The sequence below is a fragment of the Melanerpes formicivorus genome, unplaced genomic scaffold (assembly GCF_026170545.1).
Source record: "Melanerpes formicivorus ecotype bairdi unplaced genomic scaffold, bMelFor1.0.p_v2 SCAF_14, whole genome shotgun sequence".
In the NCBI taxonomy this organism is placed as follows: Eukaryota; Metazoa; Chordata; class Aves; order Piciformes; family Picidae; genus Melanerpes; species Melanerpes formicivorus.
In genome coordinates, this window is record NW_027142366.1 from 3,443,926 (window position 1) to 3,462,553 (window position 18,628).

General features: G+C 45.4%; 1 protein-coding gene across 1 annotated transcript in view; it reads right to left on the reverse strand.

Annotated features, from left to right (window-relative positions):
• Positions 1 to 4,528: 4,528 nt before the first annotated feature.
• Positions 4,529 to 18,628, reverse strand: part of FOXK1 (forkhead box K1) — a 57,523-nt gene continuing 43,423 nt past the window's right edge. The window contains exons 6-9 of the mRNA XM_068146636.1: positions 17,822 to 17,988; positions 16,835 to 17,116; positions 13,504 to 13,728; positions 4,529 to 11,243 (exon numbers count right to left, since the gene is read on the reverse strand). Of these exons, the coding sequence (XP_068002737.1) occupies positions 11,023 to 11,243; positions 13,504 to 13,728; positions 16,835 to 17,116; positions 17,822 to 17,988 (895 nt within the window). The 3' untranslated portion in view covers positions 4,529 to 11,022. The remainder of the gene's footprint in view (positions 11,244 to 13,503; positions 13,729 to 16,834; positions 17,117 to 17,821; positions 17,989 to 18,628) is intronic.

The window sequence follows — 18,628 nt, forward strand, 5'->3', positions numbered from 1 at the left end:
AAGAAGTTAATTAACAGCATTCCCTGGCAATTAGCCAGCAGAGCATCAGCTCCTTTTTGCCCTCCAAAGATACCCCGGCTATGAACAATCAGAGGTGTGTCCAGGCAGCAGGCTGACATGCATTCAGGTTTCTCCCTGCACCCTTTCTCCTCTGGCTGCGTTGAAGCCATGTCTGATGTATGGGGGGAGCCAGGGATGTGACCATTTCTCAACATGTTACTCAAAGGCAGCTGCTTTACATTAATGGAGGTCTTAAAAGATATCCCTACTTCTTTTTTGGAGCTCTGAATGACCTTCAGTTAAAACAAACCCTGAATTCAAAGTATAGAATAGAATAGCAATAGGAGTGGAATAGAACAGCAATAGGAATGGAATAGAATAAACCAGGTTGGAAAAGACCTTTAGCTCTGTTGGGAGCACAAGGGAAGAAAAAACTAACTGTAAGGGAGGTGGCTAACCAACTGTCTTCTGACCTCATGTACTTAAATGAAACTATTATACATTACAGGGAAATGGACTGAAATAATTAATCTTTCAGAGTAACAACCTTTCACTTCATGACAAAATGAAAGCTAGAGCTGGAGGAATGGTTTATAGTCCCCAGGAGAAGCATTAGGGATCTGAACACACATGTACTGATGTTCAGTCTGCTGTGAATTATCAGCTTCCCAAGGAACAGGAAAGGGATAAAAAGCAGGGTATCTGTAACTCTAAAGCAGTGCCTGGTGTCCAGACATGTACTGCTCTCCTACAGCATTTAATCAAAATGGCAAAAGGGAAAGAAAAAAACAAAACCCCACAACTAAACCACTCTGTCTCCTCACATTGTGAGGAGGGGAAGCTGCAGCAGAATCTAAGCCCTATGCTGAATAGAATAGGATGGAGTAGAATCAACCAGGTTGGAAGAGACCTTCAAGATCATCGTGTCCAACCTATCATCCAACACCACCCAATCAACTAAACCATGGCACCAAGCACCCCATCCAGTCTCCTCCTGAACACCTCCAATGATGGTGACTCCACCACCTCCCTGGGCAGCCCATTCCAATGGGCAATCACTCTCTCTGTGAAGAATTTCTTCCTAACATCCAGCCTAAACCTCCCCTGGTGCAGCTTGAGACTGTGTCCTCTTGTTCTGGTGCTGGTTGCCTGGGAGAAGAGACTAACCCCCACCTGGCTCCAACCTCCCTTCAGGTAGTTGCAGAGAGCAATGAGGTCTGCCCTGAGCCTCCTCTTCTTCAGGCTAAGCAACCCCAGCTCCCTCAGCCTCTCCTCACAGGGCTGTGCTCCAAACCCCTCACCAACTTTGTTGCCCTTCTCTGGACACCTTCCAGCAAGTCAACCTCCTTCCTAAACTGAGGAGCCCAGAACTGGACACAGTACTCAAGGTGTGACCTAACCAGTGCAGTGTCCAGGGGCAGAATGACCTCACTGCTCGCCACACTGTTCCTGATGCAGGCCAGGATGCCCTTGGCCAAGAGGGCATCACTGGAAAGATCCAAGCCTGTCACTCGAAAGCAGCAAGGAATCTCAGGGCAGTTTTTTTCTCTTTCATATATAATAATTTTATTTCTGGTTATAGAAATAAATGCTAAGAGGAGAAGCAACATTCCCCAACCACATACATCAAATGAAGGTAACAGAACAGTTAAAATAAATGGGGGAGGGAAAAAAAAAGGGGGGGGGGGGGAAAAAAAGGGTAGAAATTTAAACCTTTGTCATAGCTTTAAAATATTAACGCTCTTGGTACATTAGAACTCACATTCAGATCTCAAATTACTTTAAAAGTAATAAAATAAAATGTATGGCTCCATATTTAACCAAAAATAATAATTAATAATAATAATAATAATAAAATCCAAACCCACTGTATCCCATCTGATGTGGAAATGCAGGTCCTGCTCCTTGGATGCTCTTACACTTGCCATCTCCTCTGGTGAGCAGCAGCCTCCTCACAGCGTGACCAGGACACCCTCCCACCCCTTGTGGGAGCCAAGCCACCGTCTCTGCCTGTGCAGCTGAGCATCTCACAGGAGCAGTGCTGCCACATGGCTGGATAAAGATCAACTTCCCATCCCTTGCCCCAGACACAGCTTTCCCCCTTGGGATACACACCTGCTTTTTAAAAAGCACTGCTAACACAAACAAGTCTCACACACAACAAAACCCTTTTGATATCAGCTGTAAAAAAAAACAACCAACCCAACAAAACAACAAAGCCCAACAAACACAACCCCCCCAAAACATCTGGCTGGATGTGTCTTGTACAGGCAACACCAGGAGCTGAAATGCAAGCATGGCTTTAGTTCTCCCTGCCCTCCCCCCCCACCCTGCCCATCCTTCCCTATATTTAAGTGCCAAATCCAGGTGGAGAGGGTAAGGCTCTCCCAGATCTCTGTAGCAACACACTTCCATTGAGCCAGTGAGGTATTCCAGGTCCTTGTCTGACTCCAGCCTTCCCCCAAGGCCTCCATGGGAATGTGTCCCTGCAGAGCAGGGGGAGATTCCAATCCTGAACATCTGCTTTTGGTTATTTTTTTAAAGCAAATCTTCAGAACTGGATCTGAATTTCCACCTTTCCCATCCATTGCTCAGGTACATCTTTAGATTTCTCTCTTGACAGCTTTCAACAGTCCTTTGGATAATGACAGACTCTTCAATGCTCTCTTTAGGGCTGCGTGGAGGTTGGGCTGGGCAATGCCAGTCTCAGCATGGTACAGACAGCACATCCAGAGCCCAAGACAACACAACCTCATGAGATTTTCATATTTTCAAGCCATCCCATCTTCTGCATCACTATACTTGAATGAGTGTTGTTGCTGTTGCTTTTTAACATTCTCTGTTTTCCTTTCCATTACAGCAAAAATATCTTACCAGCAACGCTCTGGCTCCCTCTACTTCAACCCCACTTGCAGGAGAAAAAGAGAGAAAACAAGCTTAGGTTTACATCTTCTACAGAGCCAACTTGCCTACTTAGCAGCCTGTCCACCTCCAAAGAGTGGCATATAAATCAGCAGAACATGAGGATGTTCTGCACCGTAGACTTTTAGCAGCAAGGCAGCACACCAAGAGGAAATCTCACCTTTCCTGCTCCATTTAAATCTCATTATTCTTCAGCTAACAGACCAATTGCTCCTCAATTTCTCCTTAGTTTAAAGAAAGGCTCTGTTTCAGACTGTTTTAAGTGGAACTGAGGTGGAGTAGAAGCAGGGCTGAAAGGTCTACATCACAGCAAAGGTGCATTGCTTAGTTCAGCAGCAGACAAGAAGCACCAACCAAATACTAGGGCAAGTCTGGTTTTCACATGAGCTGCTCTCTGCTGAGGAGGAAAGCTGTTTCCTTTCACTGCTCCTGTTCTGGTTACCCTTCTTACCAGCAGTCCTGTCCTCCCTTAAGTATACCTGCCTGACCACCAGAGAGCAAGTACTGGTGTGAAGCATTCACTCAGGTCCTTAGAGAGAAAGAAACTTCTACCTCTGAAAGAGAAATTTGGGTTAGGAGGACAGGTATTGTCTGTTTGTAGGAATAATTCTCAAGAGGCCCAAGTAGGTCAGAGCAGATGCTTCTCTAAATTTAGTGATCCTTGTGGAGTTAAAACCATGACTGAAATTTGGCCAGCTAAGTAAAATTTACTCCCCTTTGAGTGGGATCATTAGGAAAACTCTTGTGCATTTGTTTTAAAGGGGACATACACACACCTCACACCCCATGAAGAGATAGAAGCACCATAAAGAGGAGAAAGATCTCGCCACAGAGGAAAAGAAACTATTTCCACTAGTGCCCCAGTGTTAATTTAGCCACCTGACAGACAGAAAGGGAGGAAGTCCTCAACTTTACAGCATCCTCATGGCTGCCCCCTTAGTTTCCTCTTAGAAGTAAGGTCCCATTAGTGACAGAGCAGAATCTGCAAAGAACTCCCTGACAACACATTGAGAGAGAATTTGAGACAGGATTCCAGCTTTCTGTAGTGCTATTTGGGGGGGATTTTCTTGCCAGCAAAGGAGCATGGAGTAGAGCTGCTGAAAGCATGACAAAGGCAGAAGCAGGGCTGCTACACAAGGAAGATGCAAGTACCAAGTAATCTCTTCTGCTCTGTGAGGGGAATGAAAGCAATCACTGAAGTAAAGCTGCTTCTCTATGGGCTGCTCACACTCCTTACAAGCACAGCTGCAGAGTTCTTTGAGAATCAGTGCCTGGGTGCAGGAATTTGCCAACATACTGTATAAAAGTCCTTGTAAAGTACTATTGAAGAGAAAGGAACACATGGACTACTTATATGTCTATATTCTCTCTCTCACACACACACTCACACATTAATAAATATAAATCTCATGTTTACACAGATCTAATGTAATATTCTCTGGGGGGTGGGGAAACAACATGAAAATGTGAAGGGTTTCTTCCTTAGCTGCCACCCATGCTTGGCTTTTTTTTTCCCACTCTCTTGAGAGTCAAGGGGAAGACACAGCACAACTCCCCCCCCAGGCTCAGGAAACTTAGCAGTGACATGGAAGGAGAGGACCAGCCATACATTCTGAAGGCTTTTAATTCAGTGTTGGTAAATGGAAAAGGTATCAAAAAGAATTGTCTGAACATATAAATACAAAGCTTCAAAGTTGATTACAAATTGGGAATTTAAATATAGTGCTCCAAAAAACCAACCCCCAAACAAGCCAACAAGTCTTTCTCCAAACTGCCTTGCTCAGGCCGAAGTAAAATGCTCGCTGCTGAATTACTGCCCCATGAAAGAGGTCTGGATGGAGAGAGCCCACCAGCACAGCTAGGCATTTCCCTCTGCTGGGTACCATGTATGCACATACCCACACCTGTGTGCACAAACACATCCACTGCCCTGCAAACAGCACACTTAGCAGCAAGAGATGCTGCTCTCATCACAGCCCAGTGGTTGCTAGGCACTCACAGGCAGGTGCTCCAGCACAAAGTCACAGCTGATCCTGCATTTTGGTCTGCACTTGGAGGCATCACTTCCCAACCCCATCAGCTCCAGCAATCCAGATGACCTTGTAGTGTAACTGTGTTCTGCAGCACAGCTGGCTCCTTGGTAAGCTACACCTTACAACAGTAGTGTATGCTATGGTAGTAGCAGCTTTGGCATAATTTTTCACCCAGAAGGAAGCAAAAAGTTACATGGTTGAACAATCTGTTGCATAACTGCAACTGAACACTCAGATTCTCACCAGATGCAGACCTCCAAGCAATGGCATTAAATTAGGAGTTGGATTAAAGAACTCTGGAGCTGACAGAAGCTACAAGCAGAGGGGGAAAACTGATGGGGAGCAGAAACAGGAGCTTCCTGAGAGACCAGCTGACAAGGGAAGGCAGACCACATGCTACAGGACAGCATGTGCAAACTCAAAAGCTCATTGTGCAAGGGCAAAGTTGCAAAGCTAGTCATGTTCCTTTGGAGGTTTATTCTTAATGCCCTTGGTCAACTTCTTAGCAGCAAGACCGAAAACCCTGGAAGATTTTGCAGCAAGGCGAGTTCCACGCTGGATTGCAACTAGTATTTGATAAGGTAAAGCACAGGTATTTTAAAAAGTTAGCAAGACCCTTCCAGGCTGCCTCCTCTTCAAAAAGCTCCAAGACCTAAGCTGCCACTCTTCATTGGAAGAGAGGGACAAGATGGTTGCATGTGGACAAAAGCAATCCAGAGTGCTTCCAGTTGACTCTTGCGACTCTCATTCCTTATGTGTGTCTCGCAGCAAGAAACCAAACAAGCACTGGGCTGTACTTGCAGAAGTGCAGCTAGCAGGCCAAGGAAAGGATTCTTCTTCCACTCCATCCAACATCTGTCAGATCACATCTGTAGTACCATGCCAGGTTTTTGAGCTCCCCACTACAAGACAGACAAGGACCTTCTGCAGCAATGCCACCTGATGTCTGAGGGGATGAGCATGCGATGCACAAGAAGAGACAGAGACAACTAGGTTGGTTCAGCCTTAAGGAAAGGAAGCAAAAGGGGAGGGGGGGGGAAGTCCTACTGATGTCATCAACTACCTATTTGGAAGATGCAAAGAAGGCAGTGCTAGGCTCTTCTCAGAGGTGTGGTGTGATAGAACAAGAGGCAACAAACACATGCACAGGAAATTCTTAGCTGAGAAAATATTTTCACCTCATGGGTGGCCAGTCGCAGAGTCTCTTACCTCTGGAGACAACCAAACCCCAGCTGGACAAGATCACCACAATCTGATCTAGTTAAACTTGCTCACAACAGGAGATTATAGTAGAGACCTCCAAAGGTTACTTTCAGACCAAGTTATTCTGTATTTTTATGCAGCTACAGCTGGCCAATGGCAGAACCAACAAACAGAGAAGTGATCTCCCCTTACACTGCAGTTTTATGTGCTCTGTGTTTATCACAATGCTAAACTGTAGTTTACATAATGGCCTAAACCTCAGAAACAAAGATGGGACAGCCAACCAGGTGAAATTTAATACTTACATGCAATAAGCTTGAAGAAACAGCTTTTGATTCTCTATGAAAAGGTACAGAGCTATTGCTAGACTAAATCCTTGTCATCCAAGATCCTCAAACCTAGGATGGTGGTGAAACATCTCTCCTTTCACCCCACATTTTGACATTCACTTATGCTCTGGCACACAGAGTGATACCAAACATTTCACTGGGAAACCCTCTTGCTAACATAGATGGAAAGTTCTAACATCAATTTAACATCCCCCAGGGGTCAGTGAAAAGTGCTCCACACCACGTGAAAGCTCAGGTCACACAGGTCCCCAGCCTTCTGTGCTGCAAGTTTTATTTTACTGCTGGCATTTCTCTACTGGAAAAGGTTAAAGAAAATGTTGAAGTTAACTCTGAACAACAGTTCTAAGTCAGTACACAAGACAGTTGCCTGAACCACATAAAATACAGTCTACTCTCCTCAAAATCTGAAGCCAGACCATGACACTGATTGCAGAAGCACTGTAAAGGTTTTTTTCCTCTTAAAAAGCTCTTTCCTCTTAAAAAGCTTTAACCTGTCTCTCAAACCACACTCCTGAACAAGCTGTGCTCAACAGTAACATGTCTACAATAACAGCATGAAAAACTAAGTGCAGGGTAACCACACTGATCTTTCTCAGCCTGCTCTGGGACTCCCATGCTTCCAAGAGGCATCCTTGAATCCTTGTGCAGAGCTTAATGTAAGGTGCTGCTCCCATCAGTGGATAAAAGCAGCTGGATGTGCTACAGGGGACAGCATTATTAGCATGGAGGAGGGAGGAATACAGGAAGGAAAAGGAGTTGAAAAGAATACCTGAGCTAATCATGAACTTCAATTTTGTTCTCAGCACCGTGTTATCACTAAACCAAATTAAACTGATCTCACCATAAACAGCTTCCTGTATCACAAGAGCCAAGGTCAAGACAACACAATAACTAAGGAATTCCAGTGGCATAAACCCAAGAACAACTGCACCCAGCTTTGAACTGAGGCAACAAAAGGTTCCTATGAACTGACTTTAATCAAAGCAAAATTTGTCTTTGCCACTGCCAAAGATGAAAACAGATCAACAGGGAACGGCAAAAAGTAAATTCACACATTCAGAACTTGGTTTTACTTTTTCCCCTAGGTTTAAGTTCAAGCAGGTTAAATATTCAACATGCCTTGACTTTCCTTATACAGAGAGCAGAAGATTCAGTGAAGTCTCCTAACTCCTCTTCCCCCTTTTTAGACAATAAAACCAAGTTAAATGACCAATTTAAAAGGATCCGAGTACCAGACATGACCATTAAGGGAAACATTTTCTATCTAGTTGCAGGCTTAATTTTACCATCACATTAACTTTCATTCCTCTGCAGTGCTCAGAACTGAAAGCCTGGGGAATCAGGGCTGATATGTAAAAAGAGTCAAGCAGTCTTCCAGACTCAGCTGTGTGTGGAAAGAATTCATCTGATGGCATGAAACAAGACGTCGCCATCTCCTGTGTTCCAGATGCAGACCACATTGATCCACAGCTCTCAACAGGAGCTAGTAAGAACTGTTATTTTAACTAGGAGCAGGAAATGATACAGGCAAACTTACAAAGAAAAAGTTTCCAAGTGGCATGGCTGCTTCCTACAGTAGCAGGGAGCTGCAGCAGACTGAGAAAGCAAAAATCCCCTGATGGAGCAAGCTGACAAACTGCAGGCACCTCAAGCAGAGTAAGTGAACAGATCAAAGATATTTGCTTGTCCTCAACTGGCATTTTCAGCAGCAGGCATTGTGAGCCATAAAAGGAAGAGTGAGAAAGTGTTATTCTGTTCACAATACTTAGGAGAGATCTATACTTGCAACCTGAGGATGGGCTTTCAAGAGGTATCTAGAAAGCAGCAGCTGGCATATGAGAACTGTCATTCAGCTGATGTACTTCTATGGTGCTGGACTAGTTTACAGAAGTTTAGGGCCTAATTATTTAGACTTTCCAAGAGAAAAAGCAGCAGTAAAGAAAAACCCACAAGACCCTGGCAGCTTCACCCCCTGAACAGTATTCCATTGGTTGCTCATCTTGCACTGACTCACCCAACGTACTGGAAACCTCAAGGCTCCTCTGTTTCAAGAAAGCTTCCCAGCCTGAGGGCCGTTTCAGAGGCGTGCCTCTAGCTAAGCCTGCAAGTAATGATTAATCACACAAACTCTGCTGAACTTTCACTTGTTCATTCCTCCTTCAAGTCCATTTTATTGAATTCTGGCCTTGACAGAGAACAGAGCTAAGCCCTGTGCTTTCCTGCTATGCCACACCCAGCCTTCCCAGCAAGAAAGGTGACAGCTGGAGGCCAGCCTGCCTCAGTTACTTTGTGGTCTGTAACATCCTCCCTCACAAAAACCATTTCAAAGTACTAAAATCCAATCACTAAACTTGTCACTAAAGGGACACATGCAAATTATGGCAGCCTAGCTGTAGATAAATGAACTGTCCTGAATACCTTGTGGGCCTGTAACTGCTGAAGGTAACCACGAATCATGAGTCCAAGAAATTCTTTCCCTCTTTCAGAAATACTGCTCCCAAAACAATTGGCTTGAGACTAAAACATGGCTGGGTTTTATTCAAGTGGTGGGACTTGGCTGTTGAACAGGATTTGGCAATGAGGAAGGAAACCTAGAAGGGAACAAGTGATGCCAGCTGTTACCTTGTGGATTTCCTCCCCAGATTCCAGCAGACACTGAATGGCTGTGCCTTACCCCCTAATCCCCACAGACAGACTGACAGGATCATTTACTGCACAGTGGGGAAGTCTTTTTGAAACATTTTCTGCAGTGGGCTTGTCTCTCTGCTCTGGGAGAGTGTTGTCAGACCATGCAAGACAATGACCTGACAATAAATCAGGACAAATGGGAGACAACCTACCAAAGGCAGATCCTATTCCTCTTAAGTCTCTTTTGCCATTACCAAAGCTGACATTTTCCTCAATTAAAAGATCTCTGCTGTGCTGCCAGAAGACACATTAACCAAGGTGACTGCAAACAGCCAGAAACCCAAAGGCTGGAGGTATGCAGGGGTTGATTTGCCAGTCACAAGGCATCACAAGCACCCACTGTTTCATGTGGTTGAAGTGACTCAGAGCTGCTTTACTTGCAAGTCATACTTGTAGCATGTGAAAAGCCTGGAATACAGTCTGGGTAAGAGCCTCCTCCTACTGGCCAACCCAAATAGCCCTTGAGGGAGGAGAGATGGGAAAGGCAGCCAGGCAATGAAAGGAAACTCCAAATTCCTTTTGGAAAACCTGTTTAAAGAAATCCAGTGACTTTTGCCACATGGAAAGTAAAAGGCCTCTTTTGCCTTGGTCTCTACACTCCTGCAGAATTTGCATTAAACACTGTTTGAAGCCTGCTGCCTCTCACCCCAGCTTTCAACCTCCCTCTTAGAACTACACAGGAGCTTTGCAGTTAGCCATGGCAGAGGGTCAGTGACAGGGCTCCTACCTGGCCCTGGCCTCCTGACCACTGTCCATCTAGTTGAGGACTCCACTACCAACAGGAGGTGAAGGTGGACTGCTTTAGTGCAGAGGACCAAGTTCACAGAAACAATGGCAATGTCTTCACCTACAGTGCTATTTTGAACAAAACCTGGTGCTCCAGCACAGGATGTGATCAGACACACAGAGAACCTCTGGGAGACCCTTCCCCGTGTGATCCTCAGTCATCAGGATGCTTTGGCTGTTGTCCAGAGCAAGTGATGAATAACTGTAAGAAATCATTGAAAGTACAAAAGCCTTTGTTTTTAATATCTTTACAGGAACCAATTTAATACAGCTCCTCTGTCATCTTATTCTCCCTCAGAGGGAATGGAGAGAAATTGCATCTGGAAATCCAGGTGGCTGAGCCCTGTAACTCTTCCTCCTGAATCCCCACATAAATAAACGTTCATTCATACTCAGGATTTTTCTGGTTTAACACACAAAACAATTGGCCTTTTTGTTTTTTTCCTCCTTTAAGCTTGGTACCATGTTTCTTTAATGTTGCTGCTGTGAGATCCTGCACCCATCTTTCAGCATCTGATTGCCTTAGGTGGCCTGTTTGCAAACGGTCCTCTGGTTCGAAGCTCTGAGAAGCACAGGATTAAGGCATAGAAAATGAGGAGTTTTCTTTCCAGGGAGCAGATTGTATTTGTGTTACATTCCTTTAGATGCTGAACTGCAAATCCCATCCCCTTGGAGCCAAAAGGGGAAAAAGACAGTTAAAACCATCCCAGCAGTCATACAATCAGTTGTCTGTAAAATTTTCTTTTTTTTTTTGAATATTTAAAAAAAAAAAAAGGGAAAAAAAATCCTATCCCAGAAGTAAGGACAGGAGAGAGTTCCAGAGATGGGTTCTTGGGAGGGATTTTTCCATTCTTTTTGGCACCTTGTGGTTCTAACAGCTGTTGTCCTCCCATTAAAAAGAAACTGACTTTAAAAAGAGCTCTTTATCCGTGATGGTTTTTGAGCTGTTAGGGCTGTGGTTTGTTTTCTTTGAAAGCTGCTTCAGGGCTCTTGCCATCCCATGCCCACCCCACACCGCTCCAGCTCCTCCCACCGGTTCTTCATTCACTGGTCGCCTGTCCTTGTGGCACTGCGGATGTGATGACTCCGGTTTGGGCTGGGACTGCTGCACTGGACTCTTCTACCCGGGGTCTCTTGACTTCAGGCTCACTGGAAGCGGCTGCCGCTGTCTCTTCAGTCCCTGTCTCGCACACCCGGCTGACTACAACGGGAGTGGACGAGCTGGCCTGGGCTGCAAGAAGCTGCAATGGGTTTGTAAGAGCTGGCAAGCAGGACAAGAGAGAAAAAGAATTAATGTGATGAAGTAGCACAAGTGTTTGCTCTTCCAGAAAGCAAGAAAACAAAATACCACATGTAAATACATGATGTTTTCAAGCCCATTTTGAAGGGCTTGCTAGCCTTGTCCCTCCCTCTTCTCCCACAAGCTCAGCTTTGTGCAAGTTTACCAAATTAGTGAAAGTCCCTTTCACAGCAGAACTTTCTTCTTCCTATCCACTGTCAAACAAGGCATTACCAGCTAAGCATTTACCTCCAGAAAGAGAGGTTCAATCCCCCATTAAAATCACAGCACATCTCCTCTCTGAGGGGCGGTAGTTCTCTGGTCACCTACAATCAAAACTTGGAAGCTACAACACCCATGTGCTGTATCTTCAGTGTTGAGAGCATTCTTTAGCCCTGCTAGCACACTAACAGCAGCCAGTCTGTTGGGAAGCTACATTAGAATCCAAATACCAAGTGTACTGACACCTCACTTGTAAAAGGGGCAGGAAAATGTTCACTCCAGACAACCAAATGTGTTCCTATCAGAACACAGGAATTTCTGGCTCCCAATCCAGTATTCCAGTACTGACAAAAGAACTCAGCCTCCCTCCCATTAATAAAAGTGGTGAGAAGAAAAAGACTATTTAAGTAGTGACCCTCTGTAAAAATGTCTACAATTCCTAGTTCCAGACAGAGAATGTGCTTACACACTGGCTTTGGCCCACAGCACTGCTCAGAAAACAAAACACATGCAGTTTTTGGAATCTACATCAATCAGAGAGTGAGCCAAAAGGGACTCAGGAGACAGCACATCCTCTGCCCTCCAGACTGATTTGCAAAGGATGGAATGACAGAACATTAGCGGTGTGTTTGCTGCTAAGTGCGTCAAGAAAGGAGCCCTAGGATAAATAAACAAAGCAAAAAGAACAAAGGCCTCCAAAGCCCAGCAGCTTCTACCACAGCATGGGAAGAAGGCTGCACAGTATCAGGAGGATGAAGGAAAAAAACACAGGGAAAGGATGAGGGCAGCCATCAATTACAGTTCAGTGATTCAGAGAACCTAAAGTATGCAGCTGAAGTCAACTTTGTACAGAGAAGTAAAGGCTCAGGCTCTGTTTTGTGAACCAGAACATTCACTATCACTTACAAAAAACCCCCACTCCTCAGATGCAACTAGAATGCTTTCCAGTTTGATGAGAACACCAGAAAAAAATTAGCTAGAGTATCTTAACACTGAAGTGATAAAAACCTGTCTGATTCTACATAGACAGACACTAACGCTGGGTAGCAGCAATCCATTTAATACCTTGGTAAGCCAGTTGCATAAAAACCTTATCACTGACATTTTTTACTGATCCAATAATATTCTTGCAATTCAAGTGCAAGCCAGGTGATAGTGCAAGTGGATGTGGCAGAACATCCTGTAGAAACATTCCTGCCTTCGTGAAAGCTACCAAAATCCCACCAGTGCCCTTGATTTCAAACACTCCCATGAGCAGCAGCCTGGCAGAGCAGAGGTGCTTCTCATCTCGCTGAAGAGGGCTGCAGGAAACCTGCATATTACCCAGTCATCATCCTTAACTGAACAAAACCTGAAGGGCTGAGCAAGCAATAAGAGGAGGCTGCCAAGATACAGCTAGCAGGGCATTTGAAAAGTCAGGCTTGACAAATGACTAGAACACATCCTGTACATAAAAAAGCCCTACATCTATTCACCTGATAAAAGAGATCTTTTTTCTCCCAGGCTCTAAGACCTTAAGAGGGGAAAGTATGTTATTTTCCTAATACTCTATGGAGTCATATTTCACAAGATCTAAAGAGCACCATGGAAATGTTATTATTTGGCATGCTGAAAGCAAAGGCTGTTTGTCAGAAGAAAACAAATGAAAACAGGCTACACAAAAGAATCACTAACACTTGCAACAAGTAACCCTCAAAAGGTTATCAAAAAACCCTCTCAAAGGAGAGGACAAGTAGTAATAAATACACAACCAAGGACAAAGGAAAGACTGAACTTTCCAGAAGCAGTGCTAGATAGCAAAACTCTGCCACTAGGGAAAAAGCAGACAGAGGTGGACAGAAGGCTATCTGCCACTGACATTTCCAACCACAGAAGCTGAAGAACTGGAATACCTCTGCAATTGGACACGAGGAATAACTTGCTATATACTAAGAAAAGAAAGCCCTTGCAGCTGTACAACGACCCAAGGGCTAAGCTCAGGCAGCAGTCAAACCCCAGAAAGCAAGGGGGAGAGGCCTACCGTAGGCGCTGCTGGCGATGCTGTTGGTGGGGATGGCGTGCTTCCCGTTCTGAGTGACGGCCCTCACGGGCAGCTGGTGCTGTCCAATGGCCACTGGAGCTGCCTGCTGAAGGATGGTGACTGTCTGGCCCGGAACCCCCTGTGCCATTTGACTGGCAACTGTCTGAATAACACGGCTGGCGGTGGGTATCGTGGCAAACGCAATCGTGGGCTTTTCATCCATGCCTGCTCAAGAGGAGAACACACAACCATCAAGGAAGAAGTTCTTTACTGTGAGAGTGGTGGAACATTGGAACAGGTTGTCCAGGGAGGTGGTGGAGGCCCCCATGCCTGAAAACACTCAGTATCAGGCTTGATGGGGCTCTGCGCTATGTGCTCTAGTTGAAGATGTCACTGCTCACTGCAGGGGGTTTGGACTAGATGACCTTTAAAGTTCCCTTCCAACCAAATGGATTCTATTATTTCCCTACCCTGGCTTAACAGCAGGCTTTATTCTCATTAACATTTTAGCAGTGATACATTCCCTAGCCTTATGGGTGTGTGAGGTGCACAGGTGATCCTGCTCTGGCAGGAGGGTTGGACTAGATGATCTTTTGAGGTCCCCTGCAGCCCCTACCATTCTGTGAAAAAACCTCAGCACCACAGGGTCAAGGATGAACATGTGAAAACACTGAAATATTTTCTATTACACATACACTCTATCAGTATTTTTTAAACCCCCCCATTCTTCTTCTAGCATAACCCACTCAGCCACAAAGAAAAACATCTACATTATAAACTTGACCCTCTGTCCTAAACAGGCATCATCTTCCTTATTGGCACATTACAGCTCTTATATGGACAGCAGTCACTGCAAATCTCATAGCTCACTTTGTAATTACAGGCAGATTGGCCTGAGTCTCAATACCACACAGCAGGAGCAGGCATTAAGATCTTAAACAATGCCTGGAGCAAAGAGTCTGCAACAGCTTGCTGTCAGGGCTGCACATAGGTTGATTTACAAGGAGGTCTTACAGTTTTGTCAGCTGTGCAAGTATAGGAAGAAACAAGGAGGGAGGAAGAAACAAAACTGAGGAGGAGGAGGGTTGAGTTCCTGAACAGAGAGAACTGCTTGAGAGCCACTCAGCCACTTATCTCACTGCCCAGGACAAGTAAGAGGTCAATTCAGCAGATATGTAACAGGACAGCCTTCTGCTGGGCAGGCAGGAAAGGAGACCACTCTTCTCTTCCAAGGCCTCTGAGTGTCTCATAGAGGAGGCAAGCAGGAAGCACAAACTCATTACTCCTGCAGGAAGAGAAGGCTTCTCCCATTTTAAGATTAGTAGACAGCAAGAGTGGAGTTAGACAGGACATAAGCATTGAGCTTACCTGAAGGTAAGGTGATGGTAAGCAGGGAGAGAAAAGGCAAGGAAAGCAGGGAGATTAGGAAGGAAAATAGAGAAACCAGGAAGAACAAAGGGAAAATATTATGAGTGGGAGTGAGAGAGGAACAAATAGGGAAAGAACAAGTGACAACAAGAACTAGTGAATGAAAGAAGGGGGCAGCTGCCAGATAGGCAGCTGCAACTGTTAGTACTTCAGGAACATGTATGGGATCCAGACAGGAATTTGTAGAGAATGCAAGTGAAACTCAAGCAAGATTACCAGTGCTGAACTAAAAATGCCACTGGTCCTGCTGCTGTGGTAGGGGAAGGTTTTTGTCTTCCCCCACCCCCCTCCTCTTAGAGACCACTGCCTCAGTGCCCACATAAAAGCAATCAGAAGAACAAGTCTTACTGCTGGTACAACACCCATCTGTGCTGTAGCACCAAGCTCTTCTGAAACGGCAAGCAGACAAGGTGGTGTCTAGATTACAGCAAGAGAACATTTAACTCAATAAATCCCCCCAGGCTGGAATTTCCATCTTAGGGGAAAAAAAGAGACCTTTGTTGTAACTGGTTTTTGAAGACTGCTTTAATGGGGCACTGGCTGCACTTCCAGAAGTACATGCTTTCCTCTAGGAACCCAGGCCTGTCAAAAAGAAGGGCTCAACCATTTCTTTACAAGGCCACTCAGAAGCAGACAGTTTCAGCCTTTCCTAAGCCTTCTCTTTTGGCTAGGAAAAACAATACACACTTCCCTAGCACATCCAGCTGACCAATACACAGGCATAACATTTGATATTGGGGATAATAGAAGTATTTCAAGTAGTCCATGTTTTAGCAGCCTCCAAAGTGTGTTAAGAATTGTTACAGGAGACAAGGGAGCACAGTTGTCCTGCTCCCAAGTGGAGACAAATGGATGAATACTTCTTGGGTTTAAGTTTGACCTGGAGAAACATCTTTTATTAAGGGGTAAGCACCCGTGGCAGTTTTAGGCTGTGCCTTGAAAATTTTCCAGAGGTCCTGAACAGGAAGTGGCAGAATGCAAATAAATCACCATTGGATGTAAAAAAGGAACCTAATGATAAATTCTACATGATTCCATCAGACAGGTAACAAACAAAAGCTAGATAGGTAAACTAACTTTCTCTCTTTTCAGTTTCCTCACTCTACTTGTGCTCTTCACTTCCTCACTCTACTAACTTGTGCTTCTGCTGGCTTTTGCTGACCTTGAATGCATTCTTGTTGTGGCTGAGTATTAACAAACTCCTCTCTGCTCTTTCTCTTGTCCTGTGTACATGGGGGTAAAGAAAGGAGCAGGGAGGGGGAAGCTAGTGGTAGCCCCTGGTTTGTCCAGGGGTGTTCTTCTGCTGTTTATAAATGGTATGTATATGTAAATATTGTATATTCCAGGCTGGATGTGGCTCTGAGCAACCTGATCTAGTGTGAAGGGTCCCTGCCCATGGCAGAGGGGTTGGAACAAGAAGTTGTTCTTCATAGAAAGAGTTGTTTGCCATTGGAATAGGCTGCCCAGGGAGGTGGTGGAGTCACCTTCACTGAAGGTGTTTGGGAAGAGACTTGATGGGGTGCTTGGTGCCATGGTTTAGTTGATTACATAGTGTTGGGTGATAGGTTGGACTTGATGACCTCAAAGGTCTCTTCCAACCTGGTTTATTCTATTCTATTTCTATCCCATCCTATTCTATCCAATCCTATCCGATCCTTGAGGTCCCTTCCAACCCTGTCAATTCTGATTCTATATTTTGTACATACTCATTGCATTTCATTTTAGATTGTAGTTCTGCTTGTAAGTACAGCTTCATTTGCTTCCAACTGAGCTGGTCTGGCCTGGCAATTTTATCTTGGGGGGAATTTTCAACCCACCCCAGCACCCACCGTGTGAAACAGTGTTTGACCACCCACAATCCTGCTCAAGATTAGAAGAGTAGGAAAGGAGAGGAAGAAGCTACCTCGATGGTCACCAGCTAAGTCCAACACCGCCCCTGCAGCCTCATGAGCTCCTCCTGCCGTGCCCTGGTTTGTGAGGATGTATCCGTTGGCAGAGTTTGCAGAGGAGGTCACAACTCGGACCATGGTAACAGTGGGAGCTTGCTGAACCACGTGAATGGCGTGGCAGGGAGGCTGTTGGGAAGTCACTATTGACGCTGGCATGTACGCCACTGGCTTTGCCACCAGGGTAGATGTTCGTGGAGGAACAGCCATGATCACCGGCTGGGCACTGACTGGAGATCCTGGACACAGGAGAGGAGCAGACATTAGCAGGAGAGGCAAAAAGGCTTCCATTCATCTCACATGCACACTTCCAATCTGCAGGACTCAGACCTTCAGCGCTGGCAGAAGTGGGAGTGAGGAACAAAAACGAGGGGTTCAAAAATACTCTTCTCTTTCCTAACTTACCAAAACCTTGCCTTCTATCTCAGCACATTTCTGTGGTCAAAAGTACACACACACACACACAAAAAAAGCTTTATCTAATGAGCTTTGCCTTCCAACCTCACCAGGAACACCCGATACATCAGGCCAGTTACAGCACAGCTGACAAGCAGATATTTAACAGGGCTGAACAAATTACCAAAGCCTTGGCCACAGCACCAGAACTCTGCATAGCCAAGCTGATCTTATCCAGAAGACTGGAAAAATCAGTGTGAGCAAGCTACACACTGCCATGGCTACTGTGCTGCCAGCTCTTCAGATCCACCTAGTTCAAGGTTAGCTCACGTGTTTCTACACATTCCTTTATCTCCTGCCCACTCATCCAAAGAGTAGTGAGAAAAATGGTCTGAAGCTGCATATGCATCATTAGTCTCTAACAATGGAGTGGGAAGAGAGACCTATATATTCCTCTAACACACTGGCAGAAGCACTCCTGCAGTGCCCCCAGCGTGGCACTTGGTGCCAACAAGCAGCCACCCTTCTGTGGAACAAGAGCTACTCACCAGGTGCACTCTGTGAGTACCGATACTCTGGAACTGAGGCTAACTTTGACCCAAAGTCATGATCATGTGGAATGGGTGAGCCCTCCCGTGACAGGCACTCTGGAGTCTGTAGGCCACTAGAGTGAGGGGACAGCAGGCCAGGGTGAGTAGGGGAGGCAGGAGCACTCCTGAAACACCAGAAGGTAGTGTTGGTAAACGTAGGTGCATTTTGACCACAAGACAGCAGCAGAGACCATGAGATATAGTCAGTACAGGATTCTCTAGCAGGAGGACAGTCTTTCTTCCACACTACCCACTACAGCCTCACTGAGAGGAGCTGAAAGCCCCACAGTAGCCCCACAAATGCTCTGGCACCAAATACTACCACGTTACTCCTGACTGAAGGAAATGAGACCCTTCAGATTTGTTTAACATGTCATTTTATGACCCACTGCTGGCAGAGAAACTCTGAGTGTCTCAGGTTCAGATCAGTTCAATAAGTTCAGTCCATCCTCAAAGGATCTTAGTAATGAGGAGAGGAAGGGAAAAAAGATGCAAGTGTCTGGCCTTATATATGCCCACAGAACAATTGCTCTCCCTTCTCATTGCTTCCCTCACCAACCACTTCATTCCCACCTCTGGTCCCTCACAGCCAAACACATGAGGAATGAAACACTTCTTTAGTGACAAACAAGAGAAAAGCTGAGCAGCTGAAAACCTCTCCTGTTTCCCTGCCTGTTTTAACAGAAAATAAGAGGTGTGGGAGGAATGCTACAAGAAACTGCTGCAGCTAAGGCTGAAATGCAAGTCCTACCCTCACAGCTACAG